Here is a 17,272-nt window from a genome sequence, read left to right as displayed (position 1 = left end):
TAATTTTATAATATGTATACAAATGTCATCTAAAAATATATATTTTATATTTCATAAAATTGTACCTAAAAATCTTATATTTTATTTATTTACTTATTTATTTTAATTAATATTAATATTCAATTTTACACGAAAAACACGAAACGAAATGAAAGTACACGACACGAAAATATACGGATTCTAAACATGTCGGTTTTGTATTTGACCTTCGAGTATACGAAACACGAAAATATACGACACGAAATTATACGACACGAATGAATTGCCAGGTAACCCATTTAAGTGTCGTTTGGTTAGAGGCGTTCCGATATATTTAAGTATTTCATTCATTTCAACCGCATACACCTTATATTTGATTTATAATTTTTGTTCCAGCAAACCCATTCATTTACGAGATATGAGTTTTTGATATCGAAGGGGAGAGACTGATATCAGTAAGGGGTATGAGGAATCAATTTTATTTATATGATTCCAATTTTATTTAAGTAATCAAATATAAATGTTTAATACAAAATTAATTTAATGAACTAAAATTAAATATAATAATTAAAATAATATTTAAATTAACTAAAATTAATAACTTAAAAACTATTTTGAATTTAAAATATTCATTCCACCACTCACCCAAAATCATAAATGATAACTCAACCTCATGTCATCTTAACCCAATTCCTGATTTCAACTCATAACACTTTTCAAACCAAACAACTTCTTAAACTTAAGTGAATATTTGATCAGAGATAACGAAAATGAGTATTTGAAAAATCGGTCAATGAAAGTACATTCAGTTTTCGTATCGAGATAAATTAAAAAAAAAACAGGCGCAGTTGAGCAGGTTAAAAATTATTTGTAGCTTTTTTATCTGAGATAAATTAATATCTACTTTTAAGAGCTCAGATAATTTTCTTACTTTGATATAACATGCTAAATCGGGTACCAAACCTAAATCGTGTAACATGCTATAATTATTACTATTTTTTTTTTATTTAGTGTCGTCATTTTGTACCAAAAATAAGAGTCAAACAAATTTCGGTGTACTCCACAAAATTACCAGAAAGATAACCAAATCACCCCATGCCTCCTAATGTCATATTTTATTAATTTGTTATATTTAATTTGTTATCTCAATTTACCAATTTGTTGCAATAATCCACTAGTTTATGAAGAGAGTGCGATTTTAATAACTTAAAATTTTATGAAGAACTTAATTAAAATTAGAGAAAAATATCTATAAATTTACTCAAGTTATATGAGTACAGGGTATATTTAATAGAGCAGCAATTTTTTAACCAAGTTGTGCAACTACAGATTATCCCTAGTGTATCTACATTAAAAATACTTTTTATGAGTATCAAGCTCTTAAAATAATACACTTGGAATATCAGTACCACACTTGGGATATCAGTATCATACAATAGATAGAATAAATAATCATGCACATAGTTAGACTTAGAACAGCAGTAACATGTCATATAGTATGCTACTCGGATCACAAAAATACTTTGTTCAAGAACACACTTCTATACAAAATACAGGCACACAACTGAAGAATGTTGACGTTCAAATAAACTTATTTCAATCCTTCAATGATAAAATTCATCTCAGTCAAACATAATAATCGGGATGGGGAATCTTAACGTACGATGACGAATCAGAATTCAAGTTCCTACTACGTTTTGTACAGGTTTGGTTGGAGCAATTAAAAACTCAAGTTCCTTCAGGGCATTCATGTAATAAAGTACAACATGCGCATTATGACAGACCCATGATGAAACCAAATAATAGTACAATATCATCATATACACATTGAGAATGCTATCTTCTTTAATGTTGTTACTCCAGAGTTTGCTTATGACTTTTCTTGTGTGTTCGACCCTTTCGAGAGTATCTGCAAAATTAAAGTTAAAATTACACAATGAATACTACAAGGCACATAATGGTACTAGCAGCCAATTAACTACACTTACGAATCATCACTCTTTTCTTTGGTAGATGATGACTCTTGACTTTTCCGTGATGGTCTAGCTGCCTGTCAAGCATCAGAGTTTACATGACATTATTAGTAAAAAGAACCTTGTACATATCTTCAAAAACACTCTGTTTCAAGACCACAACCACATTAAGAGAATAAAGTTAAAGGCCGAGGTACAAGTTCCATATCTGGACAGGAGTATACAGTTGACTCTTATCAAAGGCAGAACGGTCGAATTACCAATCATGGCTACCCCTAGTCCTTGAAAAATTTATGTATAACAATAAGCTTGGATGTTTAGCAAATAAACAAATTACTAGCTTAGAATTATTTGCAAGAAAGTGAGAAACAGGTTTGGATATATTGATCTGTTCTGATTAGATAAAAGTGAAAAGCAGTTAATACTGTTAATCAGCTTATGAGATAATGAACAAAGTCGAGTCATGACAAAACATTTATATTATTAGATTAGATGATCCTGGAATGATATTTTACATTCTTGAAGTGGAGCTTGAAAACAAGATAACCTTTTCCTATTTTAATTCATTTAGAGGACCAACAAATTAAATATAAGCTTATATTCATGCTAGAACCTCGCCTGTACTCGCCAAGAAACCTACAGGTGACTAATATGTACTGCTACATCTACTCTAGTTAATATTCACAATAACCCTTAAGCCCTTGACAGCACAAAATCCAAATGAATACGCAAAAACTGATTCCGATGTAGGATGTTGAGACCACTTAAATATGCAACTCTGATATCATCAAGTACTTTGGAAAAGGAAAATCACAAATTTATATAAAAGTAGCATATCCATTAAGGAGAGAGCATCAGGAAAGTATACTAACTGCATAGTATGGTATGTTGTTTTTGTTATGGGCCTCCAGGTACTCTTCATAAGTCTGCATTTATGCAAAAAAAAAAAGACTAATTATACCTTTACTCAAAGTGGATAAATTTCGGAATACAACAAAGAAAGAAAGAAAGAGGGACAATGTATATTATGCATTAATCAAGGATAATATTCACAAACATCTATCTACAGACACCGAAAGACATTAGTCCCCACAACACTCAACTGAAGGAGGTACTGTGTTTTACTAGAATAATGGGAGAAACACAACAAAGAAAGACGCGTCTTCATTCGCTTCAACTCTTCTCTCTTTTTTCTGCACAAAAGGTACTGAATTTCCATTCATCGTATATGATAGAAGTAGTTTGATTATAATATGGTTTCGTCCTTCAGGTATAAGGAATCTGATCTCATCATATTTGATAGAAGTAACCTGATTTTAATATGATTTCGGATATAAGGAATTTGATCCCCGCTGCCTTGAAATATTTAGTGCATCTATGGCAACAAATTATATATCAGGTAGTGCCTGGCGTCTACAGAAATATAAGAGTGCAACATTACATTCTCTTCCTTATTGCGTATATTATAATATTTCTGTCAAAAATATTATAAGGAAAAAGCAAATGACTGGAACTTTTTATTAAAAAAAACCATTTCATTTTCAAAAAATAGTTCTGCATATGGAAAAACAGAATGATTTCACTAGAATGATAATTATGAATAACAGATGTGCACAAACAGATGCGTAAAAATCTAAAATAGGTGTACTGTGCTAGTTTAAATTTCATACCACATTCAAAGTACCAGCCTTTAATTATGCAGGAAGATGGTTAAGGATAATTAACGAGCTAAGATGGTGAAGCAATACCATTTCAAGTATATCATCATCAGTCAGGACACTGCCAACAGAGCTTCCCTCTGCAGGGAATCTCCATATATCTAATTGAGAAGAGCAACCATTATCAAAATCAACATTCACTTCACCACCTTTGGCATGAGAACGTTCGGCACAAGCAATTCTTGGAGACCCGGAGGTGACAGGTGAATTATCACGAAGATATGTCTGAGCTGATCTATGATGTGCAAAATGGGGTCTACTCGATTCAACTTGGTGTTGGTAAAGTAAAGAAGGATAAAGCATTGAAGTTCCTCCCACTGTCCTAGGTATCGGAGGAAAATTAAATTCCTCGTCACGGGCAGACCATGAAGGCTCTACATGAGGTCGTTCAAATGAAAGGTTGTCCCTGTCAAATTCAATTCCTAATTACTAATATATACTAATTACCAATATATGCCACTTACTGTTATTTACATACAATGCAATATTGCATATAGAAAGAAATACCTTATCTGCTTGTCATTATTAACGTCAAGGAGCTCACAAAGTGCTTCTCCAATATCCGGAGGTAGCTCCTGAAACGAGTAGAATATAAATAGGTCACTAAAAAAACCGTGTGCTCTGCTACCGAATAACTGACATTGACATACAAGACAAAAGGACCAAATAAAATTTTCATAAATTAATAATCAATATTACCTGGCAGTCCCTACTAATTTTCACAGGTTTATTATGATTCAAAGGATTTCTTAGATGAAGAGTCTTTTGGAAGGGCAAGTCATGTAACTTAAGCCATTTGACCTTGAAACTGCGCCCCCACTGAGTGTTTCCACCGCTTCCTGCACTCCAAACTTTGTCTCTTCTCCAGCCAACAGAAGACACCATTTGAGCATATCCTTGGAAGAAACCACTCATGTTGACACTAAATATTAAAATCACCTTTTCAGAACTCTGCAAGAAAATATTTTTTAATCTCTGAGAATTATAGAAATAATCAGAAGAATTCATATTTATCAAAATGAGAGTCAGCTTACATGAAAGGCTTCCTCCAAGATTGGCTCATTCATGAGTTGAGTAGCCCAAATTCCCTTCTCAATAGATAATTGAATATTTTCATGATTCAAACTCTTAATGATGAAATATCTTGTACTATTCGTTCTACGTTTCTTAGCACTAGAGGTTCCCACCTGCTCGCATGAATAACCTTGATCTTCTTCCGTAAAGCAATAGGCATCCCTATTAACTTTGTAGTTTGAGCTTTCTGGCAGAATATTTACCCGTTTTCAATCAGAATATATATAAACTTCAGTAATGTTAAAATAAGGGCATGTATTATGTTTTAAACTAAATTCTACTCCCAAACACAGTACATGCATGCAAATCATTTATATGTACAATCATGATAGCCGATATTAAATTGCAGGAATTTACAAATTAGGAAGCAATAGTGGTTGAGCTCTTGTCCCACTTGCGGAAGGTCAGGAGTTTGTTCCTGCCTTCCTGGTGTGTGTAATTAATTAGCAAAAAAAAAAGTCTCTCCCTTATTGGGTGCTCAAATAAGATTGTATCACTTCATAAATAGTAGGTTTCAAATTTAACTTCAGACGTACATAGTTTGCAAAAGATATATAGCTTAAAATTATATAACAATTTCAAGATTGTTGACTTAGTTATTATGTTTAAATAAGTATTTCATTTCAGAATCTAAAACATTTGTATCCTAAGAACACTTGCACCTCAAGATCTTACAGCAGACTAATCCTCATTAGATTGCAGACAATTTAATTGTCTGAAGGGATGTTTAGGGATTTGTGAGCTACACGTTACAAGTTGCTTGTTACTTAAAATTACTTTCATGGTTCTAAGCAGAAAGTACCTTCTTACCTATGAGTTATCGCCAGGATGGACATCTAAATCAACAGTATATAACTTACATGATGCAAAAAAATAACAAAATGACAAGAACTGAAGGTCACATTCCAATAGGGTACTATTGATTTTTGTCAAGTCAAACTACGAATATCAAATAAGTACCAATTCAAGTATTTCCTACTCAAGATTTCAACTTAATAACATTAAAGCTACTTTCACTTTTTACACAAATGGACCATAAAATTTTGTTACTGACAAAAATGACACATTTGACCAAGTGTCTTGGACTAAAACACTACTAGCCAACCAGTATGTATCGAACACAAGTATTTCTCCCCTTTGATAAATTACCATTTTCTAGTGTATAGCCAATCTTGAAAATACAACTATTGTCAACTACAAAACTGTCCGTACTCGAATACTATATATATATATATATATATATATATATATACTTGATCCTAAATCACAGGCTTCTGCTTAATAGAAAAAAGTTTTATCAAACTTCAACTGCTTCCATGTCTCGATAAAGTGATAAACTAACATAACCTTTCGAATAATACAATCAAAATCTTTATTAGAACAATATCATATCTTGGTCTTTGTAACATTAATAATTCTTTAAAATGTCAAAGTACCATATATCTACCAAAAAAATGTAATAAAATCTGTACTTGAAAAAAAATTGATTCATAATTTAATCCCAAGATCATTGAGGACTTGTGTTTTTGTTCTAAGTGTATAGCAGTTGGTAATTTGTATTAACACCGTGTACAGTACCAGACTTGTAGCATTTGCAAATTCAATTACAATGGGAGAGATAAAGAGCAAAAGGACACTATACAACAGCAATGTCTATATAAGATGCTACGTAATAAAATGAAATACTGTAGTATCTTACCTGGTAAATCTAAATTCCTCTTATCATGCTTAAAATCGGTCACAGATGAATTGGCTACCGATGCCCCATTTACTGTCTCAGAAGACATTCTCTTTTGCCCACTCCTGATCATGATGCATAAATATTATTTAAAAAAAGAGAGTAAATTTCAAATCAACGATGATGTAACTTATATTTTAAATTGGACCAAGAGGGTACTAGATATCCTAAAATTCCTATTTGGTAGTCCTACGCAACCTCATTGTTATTAGATACCTACTCGTGGGTGGAATATGTCATCTAAAGAACCAATTAAAGGAATATTTCATGAAACAAATTTGCCGTGCTTACTAAAATTTAACAAAAACTTCAAAAGGATATACACTCTAAGCTCTAGAAAGGTGCATAGTATTGGTACTTTTTCGAACTTGACTGTGGTACTTCGAAACCAAGTATACAAGTAACTCGTAATCAAGTATAAGTAGATTACAGTGAACTCCTTGTACTTAAAGAGAAATAAAACTTTAATTACATAATTAAACACGGACTATAAACAGAAAGTAGAAATATTATTGGTATTTGGTATCAATTACAATACCGTTCAAATGAGTTATTAAGCCTAATATCGACCTTGAATTGATATTTTAACTAAAGAACAAAGCCGAGTAAAATAACACTTGAATTTAAATTGAACAATTGAAGAATACGAGAAATACGTCATTACACAATATAATTCCACCCTGAACTACCTACACATGGTTTATCACTCGACAAAACATTCTAGAAATGGCTATTAGCTTTAAAGTAACCGGAAGCATTCTAGAACTCACACACACATATATGACAAAAAAGAACTCACATACATAAAGTTGTATAGATAGAGGAAAGTAAAGGACATTGTGATTGAGCATACAGAGCAATTAAGAATGTATATTAGAGAGAGAGGGAGAGATACCTTTAGCGGAGAAGCAGCAGCGCAAGGGATTGAGCAAGGGCAGGGGGAGTGTGAAATTTTATTGATAAAACCCCCAAAAGACGTGCCCTAGATTCTTTCCGGGTTAAGCCCCTTTTCTAATTTGGCCCAAAAGCACGATTTGGCCCAAAAACACGATCTGCATTTTAATTAAAAGAATTAAACATATCTACATTTATCAAATTTATAGATGATAAAAAAGGTTGCTAAATTCATTAATCATTTTCTATTTCCTTCGTTATGGTTATAAAAAAATGTCAATCCAAAATATCATACCCAAACACCCACTCCAAAGGCCCCTACCCAAACACCCACTCCACAACCCCCTACCCAAACCGCCATTCCAGAACCCCCATCTTCACCCCTTCTCCTGATTTCAGATTTTGAAGTAAGGAAAATACTTGACAAAATGGAGACGGAAATCAGGATAGAGTGAGGAGTTAAAGATTAAAGATATATCGGTTGGGGGCAAAAAATGCATTATAGTAGATGAGATATTGCGAGATTAGTGGTGTCATAAATATCAGTAAGTATGGGAACACGAAGCATCTTAAATTCTGAGAGGCGGCCTTTGTAGGTACGTCCCATGTGAATAACCATGGGCTCAGGTTTGTCTAGTGCACTTTTCTTACTTTATTGTTGTATTAATATCTATCATTTTTGTTACTGTTTACATTTATCACATAGAACTTATATCATGCACTTAGTCGAGGTCTTCCCGGAAACTGTCTTCCTATTCTTCGGAGCAGGGGCATGGCCTGCGTACATCTTACCCTCCTCAAACACTGCTTTAAGCGATATTTAAGCGATACTTAATGGGTATGTTTGATTTGATTTAATTTAAAATGGTTATGAAAAAAGTTAAAATAATTTCTAAAAGAATAAACAATAACATTTTTTACGTAGTTTACAAATTAATAAATAGTATTTATTATTTTATAAATTTCTGGATAAGCGAGAATCATGTCCGGGATGACAAGAGATAATTAATTACCATTAGGTTATAAAATTTATTTGAAAGTAGACTAAAGAATTAACCCTCTAAAAATATATCGAGTGAACCATCTCAAAATTATAAAGAAAAATATATTCCTACAATCTTTTAAAAAGTTTATAACAATCAACAATTTTTGTAAATTTTAAGAAGATTCTAAAAAAAACTGGAATTAGTTTTTGAGTATAATAAATTTTGGGAAATTTATATATTTTTGAATCTCATAATAAATTTATTTAAAATTTTGAAAATTTTATGTTCTTTTGTAATACTTAATCAGTGATTGAAATGTATATTTAAATGTGAATAATATAATTATTTTGTAATTGAATCAAAATACTTAAAACTACATTTTAAGTTTCGGGTTCTCTAGTTATTGTTTAGAAGGTTTTCTTGAAAGTTCACTCATTATATGTATTGTGAATAAAAATTAAATTTTAAATTAATTCATCTTTTACACTTAAAAACATATTAATTTTAAATTTTCTAGATTTAAGAACTTTTTATAACATTTCACACTGTTGTAAAAGACGGGAATGAGAGCAAAGACACCATTCAGGATTTAATCAGATAACCGAAAATTAATCGCATCACCGATCAAAATTAATCTTATAATATTTTTATATTTTTTATTATATACATTTGTTTTATTATTTTAGTTATACATATATATAATAACATATATGTATATATAAATACTTAAATATATTGTTTGATTTGAATAATTAAAAATTTCAATATCTAATTTTTGAACTAAGGATCAATTTGAGAGGAAAAACTAAGTTTGTGATTGAACCGTATAAATTAATAATTATATATACGAGAATAATATTTGTTTTCTTATTTTACACTTTCTATCTTTTTAATTTTGACTATTATCTTAATTTTTTTACTAATATTTATCAATAAGTCCAATTTTTGACTGTTTAAACCGATTTTTTTACCGATTTCGACAGATTTTTACCAAAACCGATTTTTAGCCCAATTTTATACATAATCAAGTCCATTAGTCACCGTCTAGCATTTAATCGGCGATTAGTTCCGACAATTCTAGTACATATTAGAAGAAAAAAGATAAGCACACGTGGAATGATGAAGAACAAGTGGAAAACAGGAAACCACATGAAACAAGGAGCACGTGGCAGATGGACGTGGCAGATGGTGAGCATTTTTCTGTTGTTGACCTGGCATACCATAACGTAAGAAATAGAGAATATATACACATGATTTGTTCACAAATTTTCCTCCACACATGAAGAAAGTAGCCTTATACTTGATTTTATCATTTTCCAATTTGTAAAAATTATATCAAATGCACACCTCATTTTTCTCTTGTTCATCACCATCTCCATAGCTTCACCATAAAAAATGGCCACCAAAATGGGGTTTACCATAACTACCCCTAAGTTCTTTAATGCTCCTTTTCATAAACCTTTCACTTGTTCTTCTTCTTCACCATGTTCAACAAGGGCTCATCAGTCAATTAACTTAATTAGAAGACCACCTACCTGCTAGCAGAAGTCATCCTACTTTATCCTAAGGCTATTACTGATCAACCAGGTTTGTGTAGTTTTTATATAATTTTTATTCCCTCCTTCCTATTTTTCTTGAATTTTAGATGCCTTTTCAGTTTACGGTAGCGGCGGCGGAACCGGGATTTTTGATAAAGCCGAAGCTAAAAATTTGTTTTGTTAATTTTTGGAAGACAAGTGGGAATAATATTTTATTTTTTTTACCTTAAAAGCAAGGTTATATATATATATTCTATAGATGATTGAAGTTCGGTTGAGATTGTAAACTAGCCTACCCTCCTCTAGTTCTTCCACTGCTTGATAATACTGGAGAAACTAAATTTGTAACAGAATGTGTGTGTTAATGCAGCTATTATGTTTTGTGTCGGACTCTTGGACATACACTTGTTATGTGTTTGTTTCTTTGATGTAAATTGGACACTTTGACCAGCTGAAAGAGGAAGAGAAGGGTAATGAGAAATTGAAGAGGAAAAAAGGATAGCCGTCTTGGAATTTATAAAAAACGTGTATTAATAATATAAATTTAAGGTTTGAGGGGGAAAGTATCGCTTTGCCATGTGTTTACAACTTACAAGATTATGTTTACTTCAAGTATTATCTGAAATTTCTGCTGCCATATGTTATCCAATATACTTGTTTAGATCTATCCTAAACTAAATATCCTTTGGGTTTAATAATATCCATGTGTTTAACAATATCCTTTGTGTTTAATTGAACCAAGAGGGTACTAGATATCCTAAAATTCCTATGCAACCTCATTGTTATTAGATACCTACTCATGGGCAGAATATGTCATCTCACGGACCATTAAAGGAATATGTTATGAAACGAATTTGTCCTGCTTAGTAAATTTTAACAAAAACTTCAAGATAATTTAGACTCTGAGCTCTAGAAAGGTGCATAAAATATAGTATTGAACTATTGATACTTTTTTGAACTTGAATTTGGTATAATGTATACTAACTAAATTCTTATGAATAAATATAATGTATATACATACTTGAAATTCTAATTTTTTTAATCTTTTTAATATATTAAATTTCCAGAATAGAATATGATTTAATTACGATAATTTTAATTTTATGTTTTAGTATAAATACATATAAAATGCTATTTAAAATATGATATTTAATACAAGATATACTTACATATCATTATTTATTAAATTGTTTTTATTTAAAAAGCATTAAAAATATAAAATTTTATTTGATAAAAAAATGTTAAATCCCCCATTCGGAGCGGGGATTGGGGAGGAAAAAAAATCCCTGTTCTGGGAGTGAGTTAGGGTGGAGATCAGGGGCAGGATAGCTCTCCCCGAGATGCCGACCCCAAAGTGTTCCGAAGCCCATCCCTATTAACTTACGGAACCAAGTAAAATACAACTAACTCTAATCTAATAAATGTAAAGTACAGTGAACTCCATGCACATGCAGTTAAAGAGAAACAAAATTACAATTACCAAATTAACACTGAGACACTGACTATAAACAGAAAGTAGAAATCTAATTGGTATCGATTACAATACCGTTCAAATGAGTTAATAAGCCTAATAGCGACCTTAAATTTATATTTTAACTAAGAATACGAGTCCAGAAAGAGTAAAATAACAATTGTCTTTAAAAAAAACCATCGAAGAATACGAGAAATACGCCAGTACACAATGTAAGTCTACCCTGAACTACGAATACAGTTTTGAATTCAATAAAACATACTAGAAATGGCAATAAGATTTTAACTAAACAGGTATATTCTAAACTCACACACACACACACAAACAAACAAAGTCGTATAATTAAACAAAGGACAGTGTAATTGAGAATATATAGAAATAAAAGAAGTTAAAAACGTGAAGATAAATAGAGAGATGCAAATAAAGATAGATACCTAGTGAGATAGAGGGGAGTGAGTGAGTGCAGGGGAATGAGTGAAATTGAATTGGAAAAAACCCCAAAAGCCGTGCCCTAGATTCTTTCCGGGTTAACCCCCTTTCTATTTCGGCCCAAAAGTATCTTAATTTATCATCATTTTTCTGTCAATAATTTATCATCATTTTTAATTTTACACTAAAATTCCGATAAATAAATAGCTTACATATTCATTTAGAATTTAGACAGATTATTTATTTATCTCTTAATTAATATTTTATTTATTTATCAATAAATGAATTATTCTTTTAGACATTATTTCAAACTTTTTTATAATTTCTTTACAATATTTTATATTCAAATGTACCTAAAATTTATTATGATTATAATATATATGTGAAATTTAATTATGTTAATTTCTTTAACATTCTAAATTAGTTTTACATCCATGTATGCATGAAATAAGTACGATTATGTTTATTCACCTGGTGTAGTCCTTGTTTTAAAAATCGGCAATCGGAGAAGATCGGTTACATATAATCAACCATATATTCCATATCTTATTTTTAATATCTCAGTCATAAACCAATAATGATCAATAAAATGGAAAGTATATATTTAATTAAATGTAGTTATATATATAAATATATTAAATGAACTATTATAATTATTTATCTATATTTAAATAGTACTTATAGAGACTAAATCTTTTTTATTTATTAACGCATTTTGCGAGAATGTTTATTAAAAAAATTTGCTCAAGCCATGATCATAAAAAATATTAATTTGTTGAGATTACTTATTTATCGAACATTCATTTATCGAGTTTTTACTGTAGTTATGATTAACTCTATCATAATGATCGGTCAATTTTTTTAATTTTAAAATTAATAATTCAAATATAATTTTACAGGTAAATTTAACACACAGAGGGGGGTTGAATGTATTTCACTGTTTTTATGTTTTTCTTGAGTTTCTTATGGTTGAACAAAGTTAATTAAATCTTGTAGTGAAATGTGTTATTGCAGAAATCAAACATGCAATAATCAAGAACACAGATCTTTCAAAACTCACTTAATTTTATATTAAAATTAAGAATGTTTTGCTACAAAAATTCTAGGCTCTTTGTTAATAAAGAGCTTTGTTTCTTCTTGAGAGTGTTATAAGATTTTCTATCTCAAAATGTTGCAACTAACTAAAGGACCACTGTTAACTTTATAAATTTCTATTGGTTTTCACAGTGTACAATTAGACATGCTATTAACTTTAGTAAATTGTCACTTATCATTTCCATTTCAGGAAAAGTGTATCTTCTATTTTTGGTTTAGCATATCTTAGCATCTTATGTTTACTTTGATCTTCCTTTGTCAGTTAATCTTCACCATTGATCTTGCACATCCTTCAAGCTGCTTTTTGTAGACTTGGCAATCCAGCTATTTGGATTGTTTGTTGATTGTAAATCTTGGATATTGAACTGATCTGTAAATTGTACTTTGAGATTTTGCCTCGAGATCTCCATTTGGTCTATTGAGAACTTGACATCTCGATAAATATATTGGCTTATTGAGATCTCTAGTACTCCATAGTAAATTTGACTTGTAGAGATCTCTGAGTTCTCTATAGGAGAATTTTGGCTTATCAAGATCTCTAATCTTCATATCTTCACTTTGACTTATCGATATCTCTGATTTCTCTAATGACTTATTGACTTATCGATAACTCAGAGTTCTCTAGTCAAATTTGACTTATTGATAACTCAGAATTCTCTAGTGAATTTTGGCTTATCGATATCTCTGAGTTCTCTACTGGAATTTGACTTATCGATAACTCGGAGTTCTTTAATGAATGTTGACTTGTCGATCTCTAAGTTCTCTAGTGAGGAAATGACTTGTCGATATCTCCAATCTTCATGTCTTCAATTTGACTTGTCGATATCTCTGTGAGTTCTCTATAAGCTTTTCTGACTTCTCGATAAGTCATTTGGAGTTCTCGAGTAACTTCTCTATAACACTAAATTTGTGACTTGTAGAGATCTTTGACTTAGAATATTTTTATCTAAACAGATTTATTCAACTCCAAGCTTCTTCATAATTCTTCTGAGGTATGATCTTCTTGATCTTCTTTCAGATAGAATCCTTAAGCTTGATGATGTTTAAACAAAAAGACTGCAGTCTGCTCTTTTATATTTTTACAGACTTTAAATGTTACATGTACAAATGCAAACTAAGATTACAATACAACGTACTTAGAATTGTCAATTTGACTTAGTCTTGTTAAAGTACAGGCATGTCTTGCACAACAATCTCCCCCAATTTGTGAGAAGATTGCTTAACACAAATTCATTCATGTTAACAAGACTAACCCCAAGTTAAAAAAAATGGAAAATGAAATCAATACATAAAGCTTGATAGAATTACAACTTTTATACATTAGGAGATTTACAAAGTTTAATGGTTACAAGTATCAGATAAAGACAGTTTTTGTATCTGCTTCTTCCCTAAGAACATCCTTCAAGTGATCAAGAATCTCAAGTTCTTCTATTATAGGTGTTCCACTTAGAGCTTCTACAAGTTTTTGTCTTGCTACCTTTGGATAACCACTATCTAGTAAATCAATCCTAAATCTTGAGAATCCACCAGTTTTGATGTTTAGAAATTTCCCATCCTTAGAGATTCTACTCATTCCTTTGGCCTTGAGTTCTTCTGATCTTTTAATGAACATCTCTATTTCCTCATCATATTTCCTCACTCTTTCTTCAGATTCAGCCTTATTTCTTTTTCTTATTTTCTCCCTTGTAATCAACCATTCAGCTATAACTGATCTCCATGTCCTTGTAGCAGTATCCTTGTCCTTTAGCAAACTTATTATTCTCTTAATTTTTGTGGAAGCCCAGACTCTGACTATTTCCTCAGCAAGTTGTTGAAAATGATCTTCATCTGAGATTCACCATTTCAAAGGTAGAAAGTCGGATTGCTTGAAACAGTTCCAGATGGCCCTTTCAGTGACTTCTCCTTTCTCTGTAAGCTTGTCTTTCTTAGGCTTTCTTCCAACAGATTTGAGATTAACTTTTAGTGAAGGCTTGGCTAAAGGTAAGGCTATGATTTTCTTGAGATTTGTCTGGCTTGCGATGATTGGAATTTTCAGAAAAGAGTAAGTTGTTTGATTGTATATAAATTTTGGTTTAGAGGTTGGAAGTGGTTTGTTGATTGAGGTTGTTGATACAGAAGTTTTGGCTAGAGGTTGAGCTAGAGCTGTTTGGATTTTTAGGGTTTGCTGTGGTTTTGAACCATCATGTCTTCTCTTGCTCGTTCTCTCACTTGCTCTCTTCTACTCATCATTTTTCTTATCATCCTTCTTCTTCTTCTCTCCACCCTTGTTTCCAGATGGCTTAGTGGATTGACTTGAATTTGAGCCAGAAGAATTTTGATCATCTTTCTTTTGTTCATCATCATCCAAATTATCCTTGTTGATTTGAATTTTAGGCAAGTTAGCTTTAGCATCACTCAAGTATCTCCCCAAAAGCTGTATCATCTCTACATCATCATTATTCTTATTCTTCTTTGATTTTAAGTCAGTTTCCAGAATCATGATAAGCTTCTTATTGGCCATGACATATTGTTTAGGGATTTGAAAATGTTTGAAGTGTCTGGTGTTTGGAAAAATGTATAATATACCCTTGTTTGGCTGTAGGTATGCTTTAGGAAAAATAACCACTTGTGCATTCTTCAATTCAGTTAGCAGCATGGTATCTTCATGAGTTACAACTTTGACTTTGTTGATCATAATGTCCAATTCAGATGCCCTCCTTGAGACAGGATAATTGAGGGACACCTGCATACATCTGTCTATCCCTGAGTCATTTATATTGACCACAATCCCCTTTTGGAGAAAATTGTCTTGATTCACCATGACCACCCTTAAGTAGTTTATTGTCCAGTCTAGGGCCTTTTTCTATGTGAAGTGATTATCATTGAGAGAAGTTTTTAGGGCCTTAAGCAATTCATCAAATTCTCTGCTTAAACTTGGTCCTTCAGCAGCCCTAATGAGTCTCTCCATGTCAAGATCTACTTCTTGATTTAAGTTCTTTTCAGTATCTTGGACTTGTTGAGATGATCTGGATTTTGTCAACCTAGCCTCTAACTCCCCCTTAGTCGTGTTGGCAGGCTTGAGGAGGGGGTAGGAATTTCAGGCCTTATCTGTTCTGGAAGTGATGGTGGAGGGATGTTGATATTTCCCATGATGGCTCCCAAAGCAACAGAGTTTTGCATTTGAAGGTCCCTGTGAGAGTCCACCGGTGTCTTGATGTATGTCTGTTGGCTTTTGACTAGAGAAGTCAAAGCTTGAACTTGAGTGTTGAGAGAAGCATTGTAGTTAGCCAAAGAAGCTACTTGAGTCTTGAGTGCTTGGATGTCTGGAGAAGAGGAGCTTGTAGCAGAGATAGTAGTAGATTAGCCAAAAGTAGCTTGCACAAGTTTCTGAATTTCATCCATGACCAAAGGTGAAGGAGTGTATCTTGTAGTGTGCATTTGATCCAACTTCAACCTTGTGTCATTGGTTTTACTGATATGATCTTGAACAACTTTGTGTAAGGCTACAAATGATTCCTTGAGTTGATTTAACTCTTATCAATCCCCCTGAGATCATATCTAGACATCTGTTCTGAGAAGTGCTTGAATTGAGTTTTGATCTCAGTTTGAAAAGGGATGATTTGGTCCATCTTTTCTCTGACCAGCTTCATTACTTTGTCTTGATGACCATTCAATGTTATTTGTAGAGCTTTTTCAAAATTGTTAAAAGCCATGATTTGAGCCTTGTAGACCTCATTGATGGCATCATACACCTCTTGTGGAGTGAGGGATCTGGCATTGCTTCCCAAGATTGTAATGTACTCCTCCCTGAATTTTGCCAACACAACATCCATTTCAATTGAAAACTCCTTGTCCAACCAAGCATCATAGTTAGCATCTTGACCAGCTTCATCAACAATCTTTGCTTGATTTTCTTCAACATCATCCTGGTAGGAGAGCATGATAGTTTGGTAGTCTTGATTGGACATATTTGATGTGAGTAGTTGTTGTGAGAATTTAGTCAGGCCACCAAGTTGATCAACCCTAAGATCTTCAATTGTAAATGGTTGATTTGCAGTGTCTTGGAGCCATTGAGAGATGAGATGTGATTGAGAGGTAGAAGGTTGAGCATTAGAACCACCTGTGACTGATGTCACAGTTTGACTCACAGGCCGCTCTGTGGTTTTGACAGTGTATTATTCTCCACTTGTAGTGGGAACCTCCAATTGAATTGGAGGGAATTTGACTGTGTTACTGTCATGTACACCAGCCTCAAACCCTTGTGCTTCTTGCAAAGCACTGTCACTTGAATGTGATAAACTTGTCTCCCTCATTGCAGGATCATTGGCAATTGTACTCCTAGCATCAACTGCCAAAGCAATTTCTGATAGGGTTTTGAGGGGAGTTGTTCCTTCATGA

General features: G+C 32.2%; 1 protein-coding gene across 2 annotated transcripts; it reads right to left on the bottom strand.

The window, feature by feature from the left end:
- Positions 1-1,501: 1,501 nt before the first annotated feature.
- Positions 1,502-11,927, bottom strand: LOC141684753 (uncharacterized). 2 transcript variants are annotated; one of them, XM_074489861.1, is made up of 10 exons: positions 11,806-11,927; positions 7,378-7,534; positions 6,444-6,547; positions 4,705-4,931; positions 4,370-4,621; positions 4,178-4,245; positions 3,701-4,076; positions 2,825-2,878; positions 1,968-2,029; positions 1,502-1,888 (listed from the first exon to the last, which is right to left on the bottom strand). In XM_074489861.1, the coding sequence occupies exons 3-10, from the start codon at positions 6,529-6,531 to the stop codon at positions 1,834-1,836; spliced, it is 1,182 nt and encodes a 393-aa protein (XP_074345962.1). In that variant the 5' UTR covers positions 6,532-6,547; positions 7,378-7,534; positions 11,806-11,927; the 3' UTR covers positions 1,502-1,833. The 2 variants fall into 2 exon arrangements, with proteins under 2 accessions (XP_074345962.1, XP_074345963.1); XM_074489862.1 differs by lacking the exon at positions 11,806-11,927 and adding an exon at positions 9,710-10,745.
- Between the last annotated feature and the right edge of the window lie 5,345 nt (positions 11,928-17,272).

This window comes from Apium graveolens, chromosome 9 (genome assembly GCF_009905375.1).
Source record: "Apium graveolens cultivar Ventura chromosome 9, ASM990537v1, whole genome shotgun sequence".
Classification (NCBI taxonomy): domain Eukaryota; kingdom Viridiplantae; phylum Streptophyta; class Magnoliopsida; order Apiales; family Apiaceae; genus Apium; species Apium graveolens.
This window is presented reverse-complemented; position numbering and strand designations above follow the sequence as displayed.